Here is a 21,467-nt window from a genome sequence, read left to right on the forward strand (position 1 = left end):
TGTTGACATAAAAGTTAAAAGTCCAGCTCTATAATGATTGCATCAGTATTTACCACCAAATCACTTAAAAAAAATCTGAGATATGATCTAAAAATGGATCAACTGCTAGATTATTATGTATAGGACATGTTTCCTCCGACCATTTTTAAGTTCCACGTAAAAACATATTCCATATTCAAGCCACAAACAATTGACATTTCAATATTTTCTTATATTCCCTTTAGAGATTACAGTGGAAGCTGAGTCTCTTTATCAATTCTTTATTTTACTAGTTCATGTTGGAGACAACTGGAGTACATATAATAATAATTCAAGTTAAGTCAGTTAACTGGCACATCTTAAGCAGAGTTCAATATTGTGAAAAAGTCACGGTAAAAAAAAGCACACGTCCTTTAAATTCTAGGGTTTTAGTACTGAGATATGCATTTTTTTTAATTTAGAAAATTTGGTTTGGTTCCCCTAGGATTACCTTGAGTAATTGAAAATCTGGTAAAGTCCACATTATGTCAAAACCCTACAACCGACAAAGGATGTCTCTTTTGTTACAATGGCTAACAGTAAACACACATAGAGAAAAACATGCAGCAGAGAGTATAAAGGAACAGTCTCAGTTAGATACAGCATTATAACAGCAGAAGTACAAAGCACACAAACAGATCTAACTACGGTTAAAGTCTAACTCAAGCAGCAGCTTTTCACATTTCTGATCTGGACATAATGTTGACATTCAGAGAAGTGATACGTTTCAAATCATTTGATTTGCAGAAAGAAGCATTCATGTCTAGAACAGGCACTGAAGAGGCATCACAAGTGAAGTGATTTTTTTTTTTTGAGTAACAATTGGTCAAAGCAGTAAGTGAAGGTCACTAAATGACATTTCCAGAATTAGAAATGAGTTGTGTGTGTGTTGACTTGAATCCAGGCGTGTGGAGCGAACAGAGGTCATCATGTGACCAGGAGCGACGGTCATATTATATCTTATAAAGAAAACATCTCATCCCATCTGGTCTGGGACTGTAGTAATGCTGACATTTCCTAATATTCACATAACTGCAGTCAGAACAAAAATGCCTGAATCTCAAAGACAACAGTGTGTGAAGTAGTTTCAGATTTTAGTGTATAAGATAAAAGTATAAACTCATATCTAAGCCTTTGTAAAACCTTTTCTTAATTCCTTCTGCACCACATTTTCAGATTTGAAGAGATGATTTTACAGCATGCCACAATATGCTCATATAATTGTAAATTGAGTTTAGACCGGGATTCAAAACAAGGACCTTCTCTTGCTGCAAGGCAACATTGCTACCAACTGCTGCCCCTTGCAGCCAAGCCAGTAAATCCATCACATTTTAGTAAAAACACTAGTCAGGTACACACTTCTAAACTTGCAAGAGAAATAAACAAAAGTAATTTAAATAGTTTTGCAGTTTAGCTACACGTGTCAGAATGTGACATTAACAGAAAGAAATCATTTCCACCATCAAAAATTCTAAAACGTTTCTGTACTCAGCGAGGCATGGCGCTGATCTGAGCTCTGAATAAACTACAGAACCTGTTGGTCATTCACTGGTCAGCACTGAGACAAACTACAGACTCACTTTCTACAGACTACATTCCAAAATGTGCATTTTTTCTAATGCAAACCTCATTAAAACACTAAATGGAATTCATACACAAATGAGAGATGCTGATTTGAATTTGAGTGGTTCTACTTCTAACATGAAATGCTCAGTAGTGTAAACAGGAGTTTATAGCTTAGAAAAGCGCCGTTACAAAGCCTATAACATGGTACAAACTTGGAATTTGCTATGTTTATATATTAGTACGCTACATGTGGATGAAAGGACAGCTGAAATGTGACTGACTCAGTGACTGACTGGCTCCTAAACTGTGTTCTCGTCACAAGGTGGTCCAGACTTTGGTTGTTCCAAAAGAGTCTGTTGTGCTGCAGAAAAAAAGTAAATCGGAAAAATTTTCTATCATACACAAAACATAAATCCATAAAAGACAAAAAAAAACAACAACACACAAACAACAATAAAGTGGTTTCAAAGTGGAGCAATCCTTAGAAACCTCCAAAGTTTGGTGCCATCAACCCTTCACGGATGACCATGAGTGACTGAACACCCAACTATGATATAAATTCATTGTAACTAGAGGGTCTGAGAGGCAGCCTGCAGCACCACATTTGGCAATTCCTCATAAAACTGAGGACACCGTAAAGGTTTTATTATACGTCTAACCCATAAATGCCAAATGTCTCCAGTTTGGCTGCAGGAACCCATCTGTAAACTTACATGTCTGTGACAAAGGTCATTAAATTCTCACCTAATTTACACTGAATGTGGTTCTGCTACGCTGTGTACTTCACTTCACTGTGCACCAGTCATTACACACCCATTACAGTCTCACTGACTGCAGTAGGTGTGTATTTACTGCTGTGTACAGTTGGGAGTTAGTTTTTAAGAGTTCAGTGTGAAGTGATTCACACAAACTACATTTTTCTTTGACTATGTTGCTTGGACATTGTCAACAGACCCACCAGTGGATGTATACATTTGAGTGTGTGTATGAGGGTAGAATGATAATAACACATGCATGTGAAATGAGGTAGATGAAGTACCTTGAGGTTCAGTTGCCACCACTCCCTCTGGGATTTCAGCCTTATTAATGTCAACATTCAGGCTCTCTGTAAAAACAGAGATTCTTAGAAACACATTTGTTGTCATAACTGCCTACAAATAAAAAACCAACAGCTTGGTGTGAAAACTTTAGATAAAACAGGAAAGGTCATGACAGCTTGGCAGTATTTCAGATATTTAAGACAAAAAAACTCAATAATTATCAATAGCTAGTGATAATAAACGCTCATATCGTGATACGTTTTGCAGCCATGTCACCCAACCCTAGTTTCAATACTTTTTAAATCCATACTAAATCTTTACTTGTTAATTAATTTTGACTTCTTGGTAGAATTTTTTTTTAATTGTTAAGCTATTAGTAACCTGATTTGTTTCAAATTTTGAATTGGTAAAAGCTGATTATTATTATTTTTTAGGAATTTACAGTTTCTACGTCATTGATTATTTTTTCTTTTGAAAAACAGATGAACTCAAATTATACTCAGGTCAGTTACTTTTTTACACGACTAAAGTATAAGCTCACCACTTTTTTAAGGCCTCTGTTAAGAGAAAATCACATTCTCCAAACAGAGGCTCAAGTTTGACACAGTAACTTACGATTCCAACGTGCTCACGGCTTAGGATGACTTTAGTAAGGAACCTTACGTTGTATACTGAAGCACAATTTCTTCTTCTGGTAGCTTATGTAGCTGGTGATGGCCCCCACCAGCGCCATGCAAACGGCACTGGCAATTCCTGCAATGGTGCCGACCTCTGCAGTGACCTCTGTGAACACACCCGCACACACAGGCAGAAAAAGGGATGAAGCTCTGCAAGCCATCCATTTTAGAACAAAAGGACCAGACAATAAAACCTCACCACTGTTTTCATCATGGGAACTCAGATTGGTGTCTTCTTTTTTATATCCTCCTGAGGAAACAGAGATCAAATAAATCCTATTTTAAAAAAGCACATCTATTAACTTTAGACTGATTTTCAGTAAAGGAAAAAAATCGGACCTTTTCCTTTGTCGGGTTTGTAGGTGTTATCGTTGCTCACACCCTCCAGATCACTGTCAGAAAATCCTCCTGAGAAAACAACAACACTGAAGGTAAAGACTCACTGCACTCATAGGAGGCAATAAATCTGATGATTTACTGCATCAGCTATTCTGCTGTGACCTGTAGGGGATAGTCGCTGCCCCCTGGGTGCCGGCTCCTAACCATGTTTCCAAACACCCTGAGCTCAGAGGAGGTGTCCCTTAAAGGGACAGTACACCATAATTTGAGCTGGTTCCTATAGCAACAGGGCTCCTCTGCAGATTTTAGTGGATTTTTTTTGTGAGTTTTGTAGTTTGTAACTGTCCACAGACAAAGTTTTCATGGCTGTCGCACATTTTCACAGCAGATAAAAAGTTTGTGTAAATTTACTTTTCACTTTTATAAATGCCGACTTGTGTGTAAAATATGATGAACGCATTCTCTCTACATGAGGCCCCTGAGTGTTTCTGTTGATGACAGGAGTCAGACTGCTGCTGAATCTGTGATTGAACTGATTCAAGGATTATGATAACACAAATATTTTGTGGGACTTACAGTTTGGGGGTAAATACCCAAAACATGTTGACCTTCATAATTGCGCCCCCTACTGATCAAATTTGCCCCCCAAAAATTAAGCCTAATCTTCACAATTTTGTATATGATCTAATAGTTTCCTGACAAAATCTTTTCAATTTCACAAAGGTCAAATATGAGCCATATTTGATGCTGCAAGTGTCATCAAATGTACAAACATTGACATCTTAAATGCATGGTACTTAAATAATTAATTACTAACACTTACTGCATTTCAAGCTATTCTTCATTATATGGTGTATATACAGGGATATTGCAATAACTATAAATCTGCAAAATACTGTGCACTACTAGCTGACATCATGCAGACAGAACTGAAATAGAAATTAAAAAGTGTTTAGTACATTACTGACCGACACTGTCTTTTTGTCTCTTCTCTTTTTGTGGATCTTTGGCAAATCACTTGGGTTTAAAAATCATTTATAATCATCAATAATCATTTAGAAATTCTACCTCCTGGCTTCTGGTTTTGATCCAAGGCATCTGCCAGATCAAAATCTTGTCCAGCTGTAAAGATTAAAAGAACAATTATAAACACCATCCGTTTTTACATTATATCACCAACAGGAAACCAAGACTCAGAATATTTTTCATCTACTGGAACACTTATATCTGAAAGCTCTTCATCTAATAATAATAATAATTTCTAAAAAGTTCTTTCAAGATCTAAAGCAGAAGCAACAAACTTGGTAGAGTCGTCTAACTCACTTGACTTGGGTTTGGTCTTCTTTGACACTGCAGTGCTTGTAGGGAGCTTTGGCTTGACCTTTACTGGGACTTTGATGGTTGTAGTTGTTACTGTAGCTAGCAAAAAAAAAAAAACAATGACACAGTAACTGGTAAATGACAGAGGATATTTGTCTTCAACTTCAGCACACTTTGACTTTCACTCCAGGTTTACCAGTCCGCCTGCACTTTGTGTCCATTTTCAGGATTTTCAACATGTTGGTTTAGATTCTCAGTCATCATCCAGGGTATGACAGTCTTAAGTGCTTCAGTTGAACTGGGCTATTTTTGTTTCTTCAAGACCTCACATCCAAAGCAGTCCTTCAGTTCTGAACAGGGTTAGGAGTGAGGGCTTTATACTGTATGTCTAGTCAGAACAATCAAACTAATGGGACCATTAACATCACTAATGGGACAATGAGTCACTACATCCATTCAACTAGATGTTTGCTTGACGATCCAAATATGCCATGTGAATTGCATTGATCATGTATCTGGAGTATGAGTTAGAAAGATTAAATCTCTGGCCGTCTTCTATTTTTAATACTGATTTTTCATTTTCAACACAGTTGGCTTTTTCAGACTTACTTGTCAAAAATGTTCCACACATTTATGTAGCTGCTCTGTAGTTTCTCCAGTGCAGAAGTTGAAACATTCATTGCTGCACTACACCATACGAATGAGCTTGTGTTTGGATATTTTATGGAATCAATCTCTGCCTGGGAGTATTGTTGAGTTTAAAAATACACCAGAATATTATCCTCATCTCAGATGCTCCAGACACATATGAGATGAAAATGTTCTTGTAGTTATTCTTTTCTTCTTTACAGGACCGAATTATGTAGTTGTGCTCATAAATTTACATACCCTAGTGGAATATATTTTGGTAATTTGTTAGAGAATATGAATGTCAAATATTACCAAGCAATAAACCAATTGATTCTTTTTTAGATACATCTATAATTAAAAATTAGGTCAGTTTTGTTCCTGCGACCACTAACAATAAGTGAAAAAAGTTTTTGTGTCATTTATACTCTTTAGAAAATGGCAAAAAAATAAAATAAAAATCTTACAGGTTATATAAACTCATGAGCACAACTGTATGTTCCTGAAATCCCAGCTGCCTCAACATATGCCCAGGGAATCCTCAATTTGAATATGCTTAGCTTGTCTTTCTAATGACTAACACGTTTAGTGTGTGCTGATCAAACCGCCTCATTTTTCACTCCAGTGTGATTGTTCCAAATACAACTTATTACATTATAAGCTTGTTACTTTTAATCATTTTCAGAACTGAAATAACCTTTTGAACGTGAATAAACGGCTAATCTTCAACACATTGATTCATCTTCTACACACCTGGGTCACATTTTATTTTAAATGAAGTAAAAAATATTTCTGGGAAGACCATACTCCATCCCAAGTGAATATTTGACTTCTCTACTTAACTTGAAAAATTGGTTGGCATTGTTCAGTGCATTTAAATGACACATTTAAGGGAGTCAAGCAAAAGTTATGCAACACATTTCTTACCTTGTTCTATTCCTCGAGTTGGTGCTTCTGGCTTTGGTCTAACAGAGGCTGTTAGAACGAGAAGACAGGCTTTATACAGACTGTGTGAGACTTATTAACAGCTTTTTTGGGACAGATAGTGAGAACAGCTGAAACAGATGTTTTGCCTGCACAGAGTAACATAAAGACCATCTGTCTTGTATCAACAAGATTACAAAAGTCAAACAGATCACAATTGGAACTATATCCACCATTTATCCAGAAATGTCCGTTTGGGATCACAGTAAAGTATTTTTGAATTTGAATTGAATTGACAAGACATTATCAAGAGCAGTAAATGAAATATTGTATATTGATTGTGTTGGGTCCTCGGATAGCAGATAAGCCCATCAGGAGGAATAATCCATGGAATTGGAAGAAAAGACAAAACTTAGCTCTTTCTTCACTTTCATTTCATCTATTTTTTATTTTATTTCATTCACTCCCTACTAAAAACGAATAGTTAATGTAACAACTAAAAGAAATCATGAAAAAGGAAGCATGGACTTATATTACATGAATATATATTATTATATATTATAGTTACATAAAAATAAAATTTGCTATTCAACTCATGATACTATCACAAACATATTTTACATTTATACCCAAAAAATACACCCAAAAAATAAACAAAACAGCAGCATATTCAATGCCATATCATCATAGCAATTTTCTGATTTCTTTTAAATAGAGCAATCTAAATCTCTTTCTGTATCTCACTGTCAAAATTATTCCATAAAAAGATGCAAGTTTTTGAAAAGTCTGAAGTTGAATGATCAGTTAAAATGAGCTGAAACAGGTTGACACAGGCAACCAACGGGCTGTGGGGTCCCCGTCTGTTGGCTTGACCTGCAGTGTACGATGGGTCCAGTCAAGGATTGGTTAGCATCAAGGCCAAGCAAATACTGAAGCAGAACGGATTAACTCTTCCAGTCCCTCTGATACACTCACCAGCTGCTTATTATTTAGTCTGAAGTGATCTTCCAAGTCTTCACACTTCTTGGATAATGTGCCCAGTAAAACATCTAATGAGTTAACTGAGGCCTCCAGGGTAACAAGCCTCCCGTCCTGATCATTAGGAGCATGCTCCAAATCATGGCACGGTCTGGAACAAGGCAACTTGCACAGACGGCATGAAGGTCATAGGTCATGCTGGTCTGGCAGGTCAAGCAGAGAGGGATTGTGGACATCTTGCTCATTATTCATTCTTGTTGTTATGATCATATGTTGTGGATTGCTGAAGAAAATTGGGAGCTGATTGTCCGGTTTCACCATAATTTGGACAGACTCAGATGGACATAACAGGTGGTGCCTGCCACCTGCTACGTGGTGCTACACTTACACCTGATATGTAGGAGTAGCAGGTGTAGGTACAGCCCATCTGCTATGTACTACTGGCCCACATAGCAGATGGGCCAGTAGGTTTTCAGTTCTGCACTGCACACAAAGGGAATAACCCACTAGGGGTAGCCTTAAAGGCCAAGGCCTGCGCAAAATAGAACTACTTTACTGTGAAAATCAAACCAAGATAATGCCAACATAAAGCAAGTCTTACTTTATTAATTCCTAAAAATAAATAAACATATTCAAAGGTCTACTTACATGGCTTAACGTTCTCATCATCCACAGCATCACTCAGATCGAAGTCGAACTGAGACAGGACTTTAGTACAGAGGACACGAAAGAGAAAAACAGAAATTACACGTCCGTCTATGTTGTCCCAGTTGACTGAACAAGACTCTGCTCAGGGGAGGACATCTGTTATTTGAGGGGTCGCTACAACTACAGGGAATAATGGTCTGATAAAGGGAATACCCTATAGCTCAATAAATGACTAAATTGAACCAATTGCCGGGTTTTGTGAATATATGTCACAATATTCACAACAAACATCGGCCACCAAATAGGACAAAATATTTCATGAAACATTTAACAAACTATGACTCCTACCGCAACAACTATGTAAAATTAAATTAACTGTTCAATATAAAAGGAAATTGAGTTTGGTGCTCTCTGGCGTCTAGCTTTGAGCACTGAGTTTGTGAGGGGCGTTTTACTGACTTTTCCTCTATCAAACCTGTTGCCAACTTTTTGTATTTCCCACTTAGTGTAACTATCGATGTTGATGAGATTTTCTCCAAACTGACAACCTTTTTCAGTCTGGAAAGCTCTGCTGTTGAAAACAAGGAGCTAACATTCACAAATTACACTGAAATAGAAATAAAGTCCAACATCTGGTATGAGGTGTCACACTCTGGAGTGTCGTTGGAGGAAAAATATCCCAACTTCAGAAGATGTGCTGAGGGGGGCTAATTGGTTCCTCCTATTAGTTTGCATTCTCTCACATTTAGATCATTGAACCAAATTTCAGATTGACCATAACTGACTGACACCTGCAACCAGCTCCTGCTGGTGAGAAAACTAGCAATCCTAACAGTGCCAAAAGTTTATCACCTTCATATGTCTGCTATACCTGATGTGTCTTCTATTCACATATAAAATAAGTCAATACTTTAATTTAAAATATATATATATATTTTTCCATATATATATATATATATATATATATATATATATATATATATATATATACAATTTTATATCTTTGTGTCATTTCTCAGCCGAAAAGGAAAAGATGCTCTTGGTCTGTAAAAGGTCACACATCCCTACTTTCTCCTCCTCTGGGTGTCTCACCACATGTCTCTGCAAAGGGTCTGCACTGACTGCTAGTCTCCTCTGTCAGCAGCCTTCTCTTTATTTGCATAAACCGAAGGTTTAATACCAAATTATTATAACCAATTAATAATTCATACAACCATGCAGGCAGATAGCCTATAAATGTCGGGTCTATGGAAAAAGGAAAACAATCATATGGACGATAGCAAGCGGAGCGTTTCATCCTCGTGCGTCTCTGAGGCGCATAACTGTACCTCGTGCCCCACCAACCTGCTACGGCACAAAGAGGGCCGACGCCGCAGCTGCATTCAGATGTAACAGAGGGTTCTTACCTCCAAGCGGCAGCAGGAGCGCCAGGACACACAGGGTCCACACAGAGCGAAAGGTCAGCATGACTTGCGGACTAAATTCAGCTGAAATAACGGTATTTTCTTCGCTTTAAAATAAAGCCGACTAGGCAGAAACCTTTGAGTGCCGCACTCACTGACACACCCACATTGGGCCACTTCCTGCTACCTTTCAAAATAAAAACCGAAGAATAATTGGTAACAATGCAAAACATACAGAAAATAGAGGAAAACTGGCCACCATAGTATGCTTTTGCAAACGCTTCTAAGGAAAGAGGGTGGTGAGAAGTTAAAAAGTTTTGCACTAGAAAGCATAAAAGGATAAATTTCTATGGAAGCCCGTTTCTGTCACTGTGGTAAAAAAAAATCCCATTGTATTGAGATACTCATTACTCATTATCTCATATCTCATTGTAATACCTCAATATAACGAGATACTGTACCTCGTTTTTTATCGAAAATCCTTTAACTGTTTACCGTACAAAAAGGTAAAGTAAAGCAGAACCTGTACTATTTCACTGGCGATCTCCTCAGCTCAAATCCACACCATGAGAGAAGGCCTCCTGTCTCATTAAACACCAAATTGGGTCCATCCATCCATCCATCCATCCATCCATCCATCCATCCATCCATCCATCCATCCATCCATCCATCCATCCATCCATCCATCCATCCATCCATCCATCCATCCATCCATCCATCCATCCATCCATCCATCCATCCATCCATTTTCTTTACACCCTTTGTCCCTCAGTGGGGTCGGGAGGGGTGCTGGTGCCTATCTCCAGCTAACGTTCCAGGCGAGAGGTGGGGTCACCCTGGACAGGTCGCCAGTCTGTCGCAGGACAACACAGAGACACACAGGACACACAACCATGCACACACACACTCACACCTAGGGAGAATTTAGAAAGGCCAATTAACCTGACAGTCATGTTTTTGTACTGTGGGAGGAAACCAGAGTACCCGGAGAAAACCCACGCATACACAGGGAGAACATGCAAACTCCATGCAGAAAGACCCCGAGAATTAAACTGATTCAAGGAGGAAAAATATCCCAAATTCATTATATACCCAAATTGGGTATATGATGAAATTAAAATATTATTTACATAAAATTTTAACCATATGAGTTTCAAAATACCATTCATAATTTCAAAGTATATTCCATTTCTTCCACCTACTTCATACGTTGTCAGGGTTAATCAGGTCATCTTTTCATATATAGTGATTTTTATTCCTCCTAATAAAATTGCAGTTTAATTTATTAGTAGCCTTAATGATCTTGGTCAATGCAGAAAGAAACAAGCCGTGAAGACAAATCTGGAGAGACTCCAATAGCCTAACAAAAATTGAGCTGTCTGTCTGTCTGTTCCTAATTAGAATCAACTTACAGTTGTCATTTGTTCCAAGAATTCTTCTTTGTTATCACCACACAAGTATTTTAGTTGATGATCTTTAGCTCACATTTATTTAAGTTTAGTTGAAGTCCAGCGTTTGAAGAGCTAAAGGGATTTGATCTTGATTTTTCAAGAGAAGAATCAGATCATCCACCAAGTGACTCTTATTACTGGCTTGCTTATCACATCATTTCCAGCCATTCCACTGTTTTCCATTAGAATGGACAGCATCTCTTCAACCATTACAAATAACTATGGTGGACTTCTACAACATTGACAGGTTATTTTACAAATGTTTAATCTGTTAAGTGTTCCATGATTTAGGGCTACAAGGCTGTTTATGTCTGTATATAACGTCTTAGTAAAATTTCTGAATGTTTTTGCAAATCCTAAATGAGTATATCTAACAAAATTGCAGCTCTAGAGTTTTGCATTGTGCTGTGGATAACGATGCATACGGGTGTGAGTTGTTTCTTTTATGTACATCATTTGGTTATGAAGCATAGATACGATGAACTCAAGTTGCAAATCTTGTCCGTAGTTTCAATTCAAACATTTTCTTGGAGCCTGCTGCTGCAACATGTTTTGCATACCAAAAGACAAATAGTCAAAAAGCACACAGAAGGGTTGTCATTTTCCCAGACTGCTCTGAGAAAGCCAGCGTTTTCTTCTGCAGTCCACAGTGTCGACTCACAATGGAGAGGATCTTGCTAGTCTTGTTTCTTTCAGGTCAGATGTTTTTATGTACATTTCTATTAAAGATAAACATTGACTATTTTCAAAATGTTAAAATGCCCACTTTTTTGCAGCCTGCCTCATCTACTCTAGCAGCCTTTCCCGTCAGTACCACTTTGTTGATCTATCTCTGACTTGGACTGAAGCTCAGGCCTACTGCAGACAAACGCTTACTGACATCGTCACCATCCAGGACTCTGAAGAACTGACCCGGCTCTTGGACACGCTTTCATCTGCTAGGCATAGCTCTGACGCCTGGATTGGTCTCTACAGTGTAGTCCACTGGACGTGGTCTGATGGCTTCACAGGGGCAGGTGCTAACTACAGCAATTGGGAAATCATTTTTAATGAGCCAAATTTTATTGGAGCCAGTCAGTTCTGTGTGTCTGTCGGAAGTTCTGGATTGTGGTGGGACGATTACTGTTCAGAGAATTACTCGGTTGTGTGTTACAATGGTAATCAATGTGTAGCAGGATTTCTCAGAAGCATTATTCTAAAATAGGATGTGAACCACTTACTGACCTCTTACTTGTTTTAAACAACAGGCACACAGCTGGATCCTCAATATGTTTATGTGAACAAAGAAATGAATTGGTCCAGTGCCCAGATGTACTGCAGGGAGAACTTCGTAGATCTGGCTACAGTAAGCAGTGATGAACAGAACTGGATGATCGAGAAATTGATGTATTTTGGAAGCTACTCGTGGATTGGTCTCTTTAGATATTCAAACTTCTTCTGGTCTGATGGCAGCAGTGTCTCGCTCACCAACTGGGATAATGTCTACAATCCAATCGACTCAATGACTCTTATATGTGGCATAACATCTGTAAACAATGGGGGAAAATGGAGGTTTTTGTCCTGTGAAACAAAATTACCTGTTGTCTGCTACCACGACCCCATAGGTAAGTATTTCAATGATGAGATTTTTAGACTGATTTTCATTTTTACTTATGCTCAAAAATAATCACAAAAACTTCATGGTAAAAGCTGATGTGCACTTCCACCTTCTAAACTTTAACCTTCTAAAACTAAACAAAACGTTAACCATTTATATGTTGAGTAACAGGCATAAACAGGCTGAATTCATGGCACTTACTTAATTTGCACACCACAAACTGGTGAGTGACTACTAGTCACAACTTTCATCTCTTTTTCATTTCAAACTAGTAAAGAAGCAGAGCGTGAAGCTGAGCGTGAAGCTGAGACTGAAGACTGAGGACTCTGTCAATCTCAACGACGCTGTTCTGAAAGACAGCATCCTTAAGAAGGCAAGGCTGGGATTTTTAGGGCTCGATATTTGGTTGTATTAATCATGCTTGGAATTTGAGGTTGTTGTTTTTTTTGTTGTTTTTTTTGTAAACAGATGCTTTTTAAAATGTTTTCTATTTACATCTCCTAGCTCCAGGACAGGCTGGAGGAGAACGGAGGGGATGAGATCACCCTGAAGTGGAGAGAGCAGCCTGATGGTGAAGTCTTCAAGAAAGAAGGACAAGCAGTGGTGCCTGTTCTTTAAGATACAAACCCTAGATTTATTGTTTATTGCCAGATTTTAACACAGGAAAATGTTCACTAAATTAGTGGTAAAAAAAATTTATTTAAAAATGATTTGTCTACATCATCCATTTGATCCAAGTCATATAAGAAAACACATTGGTAAAATATATTTTATACAGATACAGTGTAAACTAAAGCAACAGCATGGCAAACTAAAACAAATTTAAGATATAAATGTATGTACAGATTTAAGATTGTGAAAAGGTTGCAAATTTCTGATATACAGTAAATAATATATCTGATATGTACAATATGTGTTTTTTGGCTTGAACATTTTAGGAGTTAATCATCTCCATTCTTTTATAAGCTTCAAAAGCTGTGATTACAAACAATGAGTCCAATTCTACAGTGTATCATCCATGATATGAAGACATAAAAAAGACTATTTTTCAGAACCACAGATAAATTAACCTGTATTGACTTAGATTGTTTACCTGCTTGTCCGAGACAAGAATGTTTAGATATGAATGTTAAAAGTGTGACAAGTTATTTCTGCTTTATTTGAAATAAGTGCTAGTGCTGTGGGTGAAACTCAAAAAAGTGATGGAACATAATCTGTAATAAATCCTGTTGGACCTTCATGAATAGATGTTAAGACATATTTTTCTCTGCAGGTTTTCTGTATCAGTTTGTTTAAAATAAATAGTTTTTTTCTCTTGTATTCTTATGTTTAGTCTGTGATTAGATTGCTGATTTATTTCAATAAAGTAATCATTTGCACAATTAATTGTAATGCTTGTAAAACTTCTTTTAACTTTCTTACTTCCTGATTGTCAGATGTTCATGTGTTAAGTTTAGCCTAACAAAAGAGATTTACGTTTATAACCTCCACTGATAATGTGCTTAAGATGTTAAAACTACAATATGTAACTTATATTAAAAATATTTTTTGGACATATTTGTTAAAACTGTCACTATGTTGTGACAGAATGAGACAGATAATCTGAAACAAATGGAACTCTTCTGCCTGCTGTCATATGAACTAATACTCTGTTAATACTGTCTGAAACAACCAATCACAGAAAGAAGAAGGGACTTTGAGCTGTCAATCATCCCTGTGTATGAGCTGCTCACACCCTCCCCCATATCCCTCTGCTAAGCTACAGCTGGTTCACCATTGTTAGTGTGGCCGCCTCCTCAGTATGCAGTTATGTTCTCCAGAGTCCTGCTAATGTGCCTACATACCTGCCCAACATTACTTATTGAGGTTATTTGCATCGTCATTCCATTTTTCTAATTTTTGTTTTTCAAATACAGAAATAAACCTGATGAGATGACACTAGAACGGCTGGGACTAAAGCAGACTTCTGTATCCTCATAACTCTGATCTCAAAAACATCTTTGCAATTATGCTTATTCTGTTTTATGAGCCTTTAAAATAAAACCTAGTTTAATGTCTAAAATGTTATCTCCAGATAAAATATTTCAATTCAGTGGTAAAAGATTTCTGCAGAGGGGATTGATTGAAATAATTAAATATGGGGGGGAGGGGACAGATTTCTCACACTCACATTACTGCTTGTTTCTTTTTAAGATATGCTGTTCTGACCGCAGATGGACAATAATAATAAATCTAAAGATAATCAATCCAAAAGGCTCAAGAGGGACAGAGGTTTTAAAACCACAGAAATGTATGAAGCTGTAACTTTAGTAGCTCCCAATTCGAGTGGAAGGAAAGCAGGTTTGGGCTGAACTCATGAACTTGTGTTCCAGAAAAATGTCCTTCTCATCGAGTGCAGTATCATTTCTTTAAAGCCTGGCATTATCTTAGAAAAGAGAATTCAAAGACAAAGCTGGAGGAAGACTTCATTACTAACATTTCCCTACACTCAGTCACTGTGAAACACTTTTTCCTAAAATAGTCATTAGAACTATGAGGGATAAATGTGATTTACCTAGAAAGGTTTGAGTTTGTTCAGTGAGTCTAAAGACAAACGTCATGGATTGTTCCGCTTTCTAGAAATGATGCATGACGATGGGTTCATTTGCATTTAGACATATTTTTGTTTAACTTGTACTGACTGTTCAGGATGTTGCAGTTTTTATTTATTTGCTGTGAGATATTTCAACTAATTTTGGGTAAGATTTCAGAATGTTGCAAAATTTGGTATTATATATTTCTCATAGGTTCTTCCATCTCCTTCATTGAGCAAATACTAAAAGGCATCCAGTCCTTTCTTTTCACTGCAGCACAATTCTATATTCAATGGAAACACAGCTGCTCATATTTTGTTTAATGGGACTTTTTCAAATATTTTGAGAGTTGTGCCATGAAGTAGTATTGATATCACTTAAGATTGTAGCCTCCACCACTGACCTGTAGGACCTTAACATCTTAACATAGATGACCTTCCTCCCTAACTGCTCCTTCTCTCTGCAGACCTGAGCCTTCTTCTCTGAAACATCCCGGTTCTGATTATGTTGTCCCCAATAAATCCAAAATGTCTGACCCTTGTCCCTCTGCCCCCTCCAATAACTTCTCACCCCAGTTACTCTGTTAGTAGAAAACATAAATGTCCAATTCATTTGTGAACATCATAAAGTGCTTTACAGTTGCTACTGTCCCTGTTATTTTGCATAACCTTCCTCCACTTCTATATTTTGTCCTAATTTCAGTGTGATAAAATAATACAATCAAGTGAAACTCATCATCACACACCCTTTAAAAATAAAGACTTGAAATTTACTCAGTGTTTCTGAAGTAAGTGACACAAAATATAGAACTTTTTCACAACTTGCTAGACCCAAAGAACTTGTTTATATATATATATATATATATATATATATATATATATATATATATATATATATATATATATATATATATAATCTCTGCATCATCATGAAGATTGAGTTGTGTCTTATAATAAAGATATTTGCATAGAAAACAGAGTTCTCCATGTAGGCAAACCTGGGTTCAATGCTCACATTTACCTGCAGTCAGCCACCATGCAACACATTTTCCATGAAACAGTCATCAAGAAGGAAAAGGCAGAAAGCACACTGGAGGAATTTACCTGGATGACGTCATGCTTGTTCAGCTTCGGTGAGTCTAAAAAAACACAGCATGGAGTTTCCAACAATGAGCAATATTTAGCTTCAAAATAAATATTTGGAGACATTTAATAAGCCAAGCTATTACAAGCTAAGTGTTCAGTTCACAACCTAAATATACAGTTTGAAGTACATAGTTAGCAAGCTGTCTATATATTTAGTTAACACATTACATACATTACATAGCATTCCACCTGTAGTGCACTTATCTGTGGGCTACAGGTAGGCGGACTAATAAAATAAAAGCTAGGACCTCTATAAACTCCTTAATACTTGTTTTTAATACTCTGATATATGTAACACTGGTATTTTGTATATGTATGTGTGTATTTTAGTTTTATCTTTTTAACAATCAATTGTACAACTGTTGGTGCTACTACATAAACTTCCCTCTTCGGATAAATTAATTATTTCTATATGTTAGCTAAATATTTATCTCTAAGTTAAATATTTATGTCTCATCAAACTAATTAAATGGTTTGAAATGGTGACATTTAGACATAAATGTATAACATGGTGAAAATACATATTTTCTCTGATGACAGGATAAGTAACCCAAATTATTGCTGTTCATTTTTGACTAGGCAACTTTTCAGACGGCATCTCGTATACATCTGGATTTGTGGTGTTTTTGCACAGTTTGGTCAGAGTTGGTAATTGCTTTGGAAGTCCTCAACATATCGACTTATTTCCTCTAGGAAAAGGTCTCATTTTTAATTCTTTTGAGACCTGTTTAAATTTCATACCAGAATCATCTTTTTCCTTAAGGCCTCACACAACAATTTCAATCACACCTTTGTTCTTTGTTTTAACTCTATGTTCAACAGTAAGAACAAATCAGACACCTGAGGTTTAATAAAGACAAACCTTCAAAACTCTTACAAAGCAATATTCTCATCATGTACAACTGTTATACATCTACGTTTTCCTTACTCCTCTCGTTTGATGTGTGACGTCTGAAGCGCATTTAGCTGTTTTGACTTTGTAAAATAGATTCACAAGATTCTCTGACTGTGCAGTCATTTTAAAGAAGTGGAGCAGTTAGCCACCAGGGGGCAGTAGTCAACCTACATTTCACACAAATCACCCTGCTGGGCTTTACAGAAATCAAAACAATGTCAGTCAACCCTGCTGTGGTTGACTGACTTTCTCTTTGTTCTTTAAGGTTTGTGAAGCTCAGCACTGACAACAGAAAAGCAACATTACAGACAATGTGCTTCGCTTTGAGAAAACTTTGAAAACCGTGGCTCTCCAGGTGCAGCTACATCATTAACAGAGGGTTCATATTTAATTATAGACATTATTGGACTTTTCAGAAATCCCTCCTCCTGAAGAAACCTGTGGAGACAGAGGACAGTGAATTACCTCGTGCTACTCAATAACACAAACTATAGTTTTACTCTCATACAACTAGAATGGTGTTTTCACATAGTCCGGTAGACTCTGTTTGATTGGAAACTTAAATTGCTATATTTGTAATATTTTAAGCTGGTGCACTGAGTCAAACAAACCAAACCCTTTGAGCATCTTATTCACCCTCTCATTTGTGATGGCGCTGCACCAAGAACCACTGAAGGAAACAACACAAAAACCTCTGAAGAAGACACAACTTTCTTCTTCGGAAAATGTAAACCAAGAAGGACCGCGTCAGATTTTAGCCGTTGTAGGATTTCTCTTTATCTTGTGAAAAGACCAAGAGCCCCCTGGCGCTAGACTCAAACTCAATGTTTGGTTGTATTTACCCAGAATACCCTGCACTGTAGTCCACTTCCTGCTTTTGGAGCAAACCAAGATCCGACTTTACTTTTTTGGTCTACGTCAGAGTTTGATTATGCATTCACATCCCCTCAAACAAATGGACTAGAGTTGGATTAAAGCGGACCAAGCAGGGCTGGGGTGAATACGATACTGATGATGGCTGTGGTTGCTCACACACAGGACTTTACTAGTAGTCATAATACCGATCCTGCAGGTTGTCAATATAGCAGCAAGGTATTCAAAGTAATGTTGGTGGTGTTGGGCAGCACCAGTTGTCTTGACAGCATCTCTGTAACAACTGCAGAAATAGTGACAGCTCACGGTTTAACAGACGTGGTTCCAATAACTGTATCAGAAATGGTCTTACTATTATCAGTGCCTAAAAGAGTACATGTAGTTGTTTTTGCGATTTAGGTTTTAGTGAACAGTTTTTTTTCAGCACATGAAAATCAGAGTATATTTTCTGACCTTTTATGACACGGAAAGAGGAAGTAAAAATGTTTCTCAGCCACACATCATGACACAATTCATGGTTTTTGTTACTGTCACTGTAAAATGAGGTTAATATGTCATAATTCTGTGGTCCCTAATAAGAAGCAAATAAACTGACCTAAACAACAAAGAGCTAATGTTTTCAGAGCAGGATGGGTAACCTTGGTGTTACCCAACTGCATCATCTAAGTTCTGCAAAACAACTGCAAGATTAAAAATGAATCTTGTTGATGTCATGTGATATTAATATTAGCAATATTTTGTTTATTTTCAACTTAATGATTTCGGACGGGACTTTGTTGAAATGTTTTTTCCTCTACATTTGCTCCAGTATGTTTGCGTTGGCTGATTTGTTTCCTGCTCGGGCCAAGGTTTTGAAATGAAACGCAGTGTGACTTCTCCAACAGCCAATCAAACGTAACCCCGTTTTTTATGCTGTTGTCTGCTGTTCTGCTCAAAATGATTTAGTCCTGAGGAGCTCTGACACAATGCGGCTGTGTGCCATTCTCTGTGGAGTCTGTAAGTATGAACCAAGTATTCACTGCTAAAAAAGGAACCTGCAGGGAAATATCTGTAGCTTATCATCTGTCCTCTTGGCCCAGTTCATTTGACAGCTGTGATCCAATCAGGACCAGTCAAACAAGACGCTGGCGTGAGATCTGCCATCGTTGGGGAAAATGTTCAGCTCCGCTGCTTCTACAGCAGTCAGTCAGCGATGCACTTCTCCTGGTACCGCCAAAAATTAGGAAAACGACCGGAGCTCCTGTCTAACATTTACAAATACGACGAACCGTCCAAAGTCTTCCACTGGTTGGAGAAGAACCCCCGTTTCTCTGTGGAAAGAAGTGAAGGAATTAATAATTTACATATTTCCGACGTTCAGCTCTCAGATTCAGCAACTTACTACTGCGGAAGTTCCTACTCCAACTCGGTGGAGTTTGGGGAAGGGGTGTTTTTGAATGTTGAAGGTATGGAATTTCCTTCTTTTTCATATTACTTTAGTAATATCCCTGCTCTTAGTTAAAGAATGAAGCTGTACTTGTTTAAATCTAGTCAAAGATTTGCACCCATTTGTAATGGAAACACAACTAGAGTTTTGGCCAAATTCATTGAAGGACAGGAGTCTGAAGGTTATGAGCTCCATTCTAACTTTGCTAAAGATGTTGAAGCGTTACAGTCAACCTCCTACTGGCTGTAAATCAAACTGCCAAGGCCTTTGACTGTCTGGTATTTTTAGTAATGCTATTTGTACTCCTGGTGTGATTTAGATTGGTTCTTAGCCAATGAGCTGCTTCCAAATGGTGCCTTGTTCAGTCTCAGAACGCAGGTCTTCCTCATTCCTTTCTGGTGCTACTTGAGCGTTGAACTGCTAAATGAACAAAGGAGACGGAGAATCATGAAAAGAAGTGTCAGATAATTTTTTTTTGTTGCTATCCTCCTGTGAGAGGACTTTCTATTACTACCTGTTGTATGTTGATGTTTGTTATTGACAGCTGGCCAATCGACTTCTTTCCTTGTTGCACTGCACAGTGTGGCAGGCCGGCTGCAACTTGAATCCTTTCCACGCCATTCTATCTTCCTTTTACACACACACATACTCAGACATTCTTCTCCACTTTTGGACATTTGCTTAAAACTTTGAAGACATATGGACTTCACACATCCAAGCGGCAGGAAGTGGATGTGGCGCGGGCAAGTTGCAACCATCCATCCAAACTATAGTTCTGTTGCAAACAGCTGAGATCAATTCAGTTGTAAAACTGATTTTGTCAAATGAAATAGTTTAATTTTGGACTGAATTCTGATTTGTATAATTAGACAGATGCACCCAGGTGAGATTTTAAAGTAACTACTCTCATTGTGATACTATTGGTACCAAAGGGGAACATTTATTTCCAATATTTGTACTTTATTTGTTGACATTTTCTTTCAAAATACACAAGCCGGCAGCTTTCAAAACCATAATCCTTTGTCTGAATCTGATTCATTTCATGAACGAGACTGTCCGCAGCCAAACCTTCTGGTTATTAAGTTATTTAATCTCCTTTAAGTTTTGGTAAAGTAACTTGAGTGTTACATAAGCAGTTAATTCTGAATGTGATTTGTTTACAGGAACAAACCATGTGGAAATAGTCCAAGAGCCAAACTCTGAGACCCTCCACCCTGGCAGCTCAGTGACCTTCAACTGTACAGTGGACACTGGGGCCTGTGAAGGAGGACACACTGTCCTCTGGTTCCAGCATGGAGCTCACCAAGTGGTTCTCCACACACACAAGAATCAGTGTGAAATGAGCTCTGCCCAGCAGAGCTGTGTGTACCATTTACAGAAGAACAACCTGAGCTCATCTGATGCAGGAACGTATTACTGTGTTGTTGCCTCCTGTGGGAAGATGCTGTTTGGTTCTGGGAGCGAGCTGCTCGTCAGGCGCCATGATGAAGAACGCCTGTCCCAGACGGGAATCTTCTTCTGGCTCTCAGTGTTCAGAAGTGGGATTCTGTTGCTCTTTGTCATGATTTGCATTTGCATTTACATCAGAAAGAGCCATTAAGTCCAGTGTTGCATGTTGGGTTATGTAGTTTTACATAGCAGCCACAAATTAAATCCAAATAAATAATTTCATCTGCTGTTGCAGTCCAGTTTTTGAAACTATATTGCACTTTTCTGTTTGATGCAAGAGTTTACCTTTTTTAATTTCACTACCTTTAAACACATTATTTTCTATTCTATCTTCAGCTCCCAGAAGGAACTAAAGTAGTTAATGTAGCCAGTGATCACTTATAACCTGAGAAGTCAATGTAATTCTATTTATTTTTTTCTTGTAGAAGCATTTCCAAAACAATTATTTAAAGTTTATTATTGCTGGCTATCAATAGAAGTTGCCTCCAAAATGTCTTTTAACAGCAATTAGACACTTT

At 37.6% G+C, this 21,467-nt stretch overlaps 2 protein-coding genes across 2 annotated transcripts; one reads left to right on the top strand and one right to left on the bottom strand.

Annotated features, from left to right (window-relative positions):
* Nucleotides 1-244: 244 nt before the first annotated feature.
* Nucleotides 245-9,731, bottom strand: cd99l2 (CD99 molecule-like 2). The gene is made up of 10 exons (XM_008434998.3): nucleotides 9,544-9,731; nucleotides 8,138-8,197; nucleotides 6,515-6,562; nucleotides 4,964-5,059; nucleotides 4,709-4,762; nucleotides 3,641-3,709; nucleotides 3,501-3,551; nucleotides 3,288-3,407; nucleotides 2,624-2,689; nucleotides 245-1,945 (listed from the first exon to the last, which is right to left on the bottom strand). Exons 1-10 carry the CDS (start codon nucleotides 9,602-9,604, stop codon nucleotides 1,884-1,886), a joined length of 687 nt encoding a protein of 228 aa, XP_008433220.2. The 5' UTR covers nucleotides 9,605-9,731; the 3' UTR covers nucleotides 245-1,883.
* Nucleotides 9,732-18,687: 8,956 nt separating this feature from the next.
* Nucleotides 18,688-21,176, top strand: nitr9 (novel immune-type receptor 9). Its single transcript, XM_008435003.3, has 3 exons — nucleotides 18,688-19,070; nucleotides 19,154-19,519; nucleotides 20,664-21,176. The coding sequence occupies exons 1-3, from the start codon at nucleotides 19,040-19,042 to the stop codon at nucleotides 21,098-21,100; spliced, it is 834 nt and encodes a 277-aa protein (XP_008433225.2). The 5' UTR covers nucleotides 18,688-19,039; the 3' UTR covers nucleotides 21,101-21,176.
* The last annotated feature ends 291 nt before the right edge of the window (nucleotides 21,177-21,467 follow it).

This window comes from Poecilia reticulata, chromosome 18 (genome assembly GCF_904066995.2).
Source record: "Poecilia reticulata chromosome 18, P_reticulata-male-v2, whole genome shotgun sequence".
Lineage (NCBI taxonomy): Eukaryota > Metazoa > Chordata > Actinopteri > Cyprinodontiformes > Poeciliidae > Poecilia > Poecilia reticulata.

Excerpts from the sequence above, each read along its gene's own strand:
- cd99l2 (XM_008434998.3), bottom strand. The coding sequence starts at position 9,604 with ATGCTGACCTTTCGCTCTGTGTGGACCCTGTGTGTCCTGGCGCTCCTG. Across the intron at positions 8,198-9,543 it reads GCTCCTGCTGCCGCTTGGAG|TCCTGTCTCAGTTCGACTTC; the intron begins GTAAGAACCCTC and ends TCTGTACTAAAG. Across the intron at positions 2,690-3,287 it reads ATTGTGCTTCAGTATACAAC|AGAGCCTGAATGTTGACATT; the intron begins GTAAGGTTCCTT and ends CTGTTTTTACAG.
- nitr9 (XM_008435003.3), top strand. The coding sequence starts at position 19,040 with ATGCGGCTGTGTGCCATTCTCTGTGGAGTCT. Across the intron at positions 19,071-19,153 it reads TGCCATTCTCTGTGGAGTCT|TTCATTTGACAGCTGTGATC; the intron begins GTAAGTATGAAC and ends CTCTTGGCCCAG. Across the intron at positions 19,520-20,663 it reads GGTGTTTTTGAATGTTGAAG|GAACAAACCATGTGGAAATA; the intron begins GTATGGAATTTC and ends ATTTGTTTACAG.